The sequence below is a fragment of the Eimeria tenella genome, genomic scaffold (assembly GCF_000499545.2).
Source record: "Eimeria tenella Houghton genomic scaffold, Eth_scaff2942, whole genome shotgun sequence".
In the NCBI taxonomy this organism is placed as follows: Eukaryota; Apicomplexa; class Conoidasida; order Eucoccidiorida; family Eimeriidae; genus Eimeria; species Eimeria tenella.
Genome location: NW_013542818.1, coordinates 495 through 1,269, shown reverse-complemented (window position 1 = coordinate 1,269; position 775 = coordinate 495). Strand labels below are relative to the sequence as shown.

The 775-nt window shown below is 60.1% G+C and overlaps 1 protein-coding gene across 1 annotated transcript in view; it reads left to right on the top strand.

The window, feature by feature from the left end:
• Window positions 1-30: 30 nt before the first annotated feature.
• Window positions 31-775, top strand: part of ETH_00037230 (uncharacterized protein) — a gene marked incomplete at both ends in the record, with an annotated part of 813 nt that continues 68 nt past the window's right edge. The window contains one exon of the mRNA XM_013375654.1: window positions 31-775. Within this exon, the coding sequence (XP_013231108.1) occupies window positions 31-775 (745 nt within the window).

Below are 775 nucleotides of genomic sequence, written 5' to 3'. Positions count from 1 at the left end.
GGACAGCAGCAGCAGCAGAGGGGCCGACAGATGCTGCAGCCGCCGACGCGGCGAGGCTGGAAAAGAAAGAGCAGCAGCAGGAGCAGCAGCAGCAGAGGCAGCAGTGCGAAACGCAGCAGCAGCAGCAGATCCCGCTTGCGCAGCAGCAGCAGCAGTAGCAGCAGCAGCAGCATTGAAAGCAGCTTCACTATCAGCAGCGGCCCAAGTGCCGATGAGGCCCCGCGCTCTGCTGAGTTCACACTCACCAGCAAAAGCAGCAAATTCAGCAGCAGCAGAGTGAAAAGCAGGAGCACCAAGAAGAGCAGCAGCAGCAGTAGCAGCAGCAGCAGCAGCAGCAGCAGGGTTCCTGCTGTAGCTATTACTGGCGCACTCTCTCGCCAGCGCTCGCTGGTCCATTTGCCCCTTAACCATCCAACTCCTGTTCCTGGCATTCGTTTTGCTGCTGCTGCAGCAGCACCTGCTGCACGTGCTGCTGCTGCTGCTGAGCCAGCAGCACGAGCAGCAGCAAAGAAAGCACCTGCAGCGACAAGTGCAGCACGTGAAACGTCAGATTACGACGTCTGTAGCGAACTAGGTCTCGAGGCAGAGCTTGCTGCTGAACCAGCAGACGCAGCAGCAGCAGAAGCAGCAGCAGCAGCAGCAGCAGCAGCAGCGGTAAGCAGCAGCAGCGTCAAGAAAGCTGAATGGGGCCGGCGGCGCAGCACCCTTCGCATCGAGCCCATTTCAGAGAATGAGCTCTCCGAGTCCTCAACCCCAGCAGCAGCAGCAGCAGCAG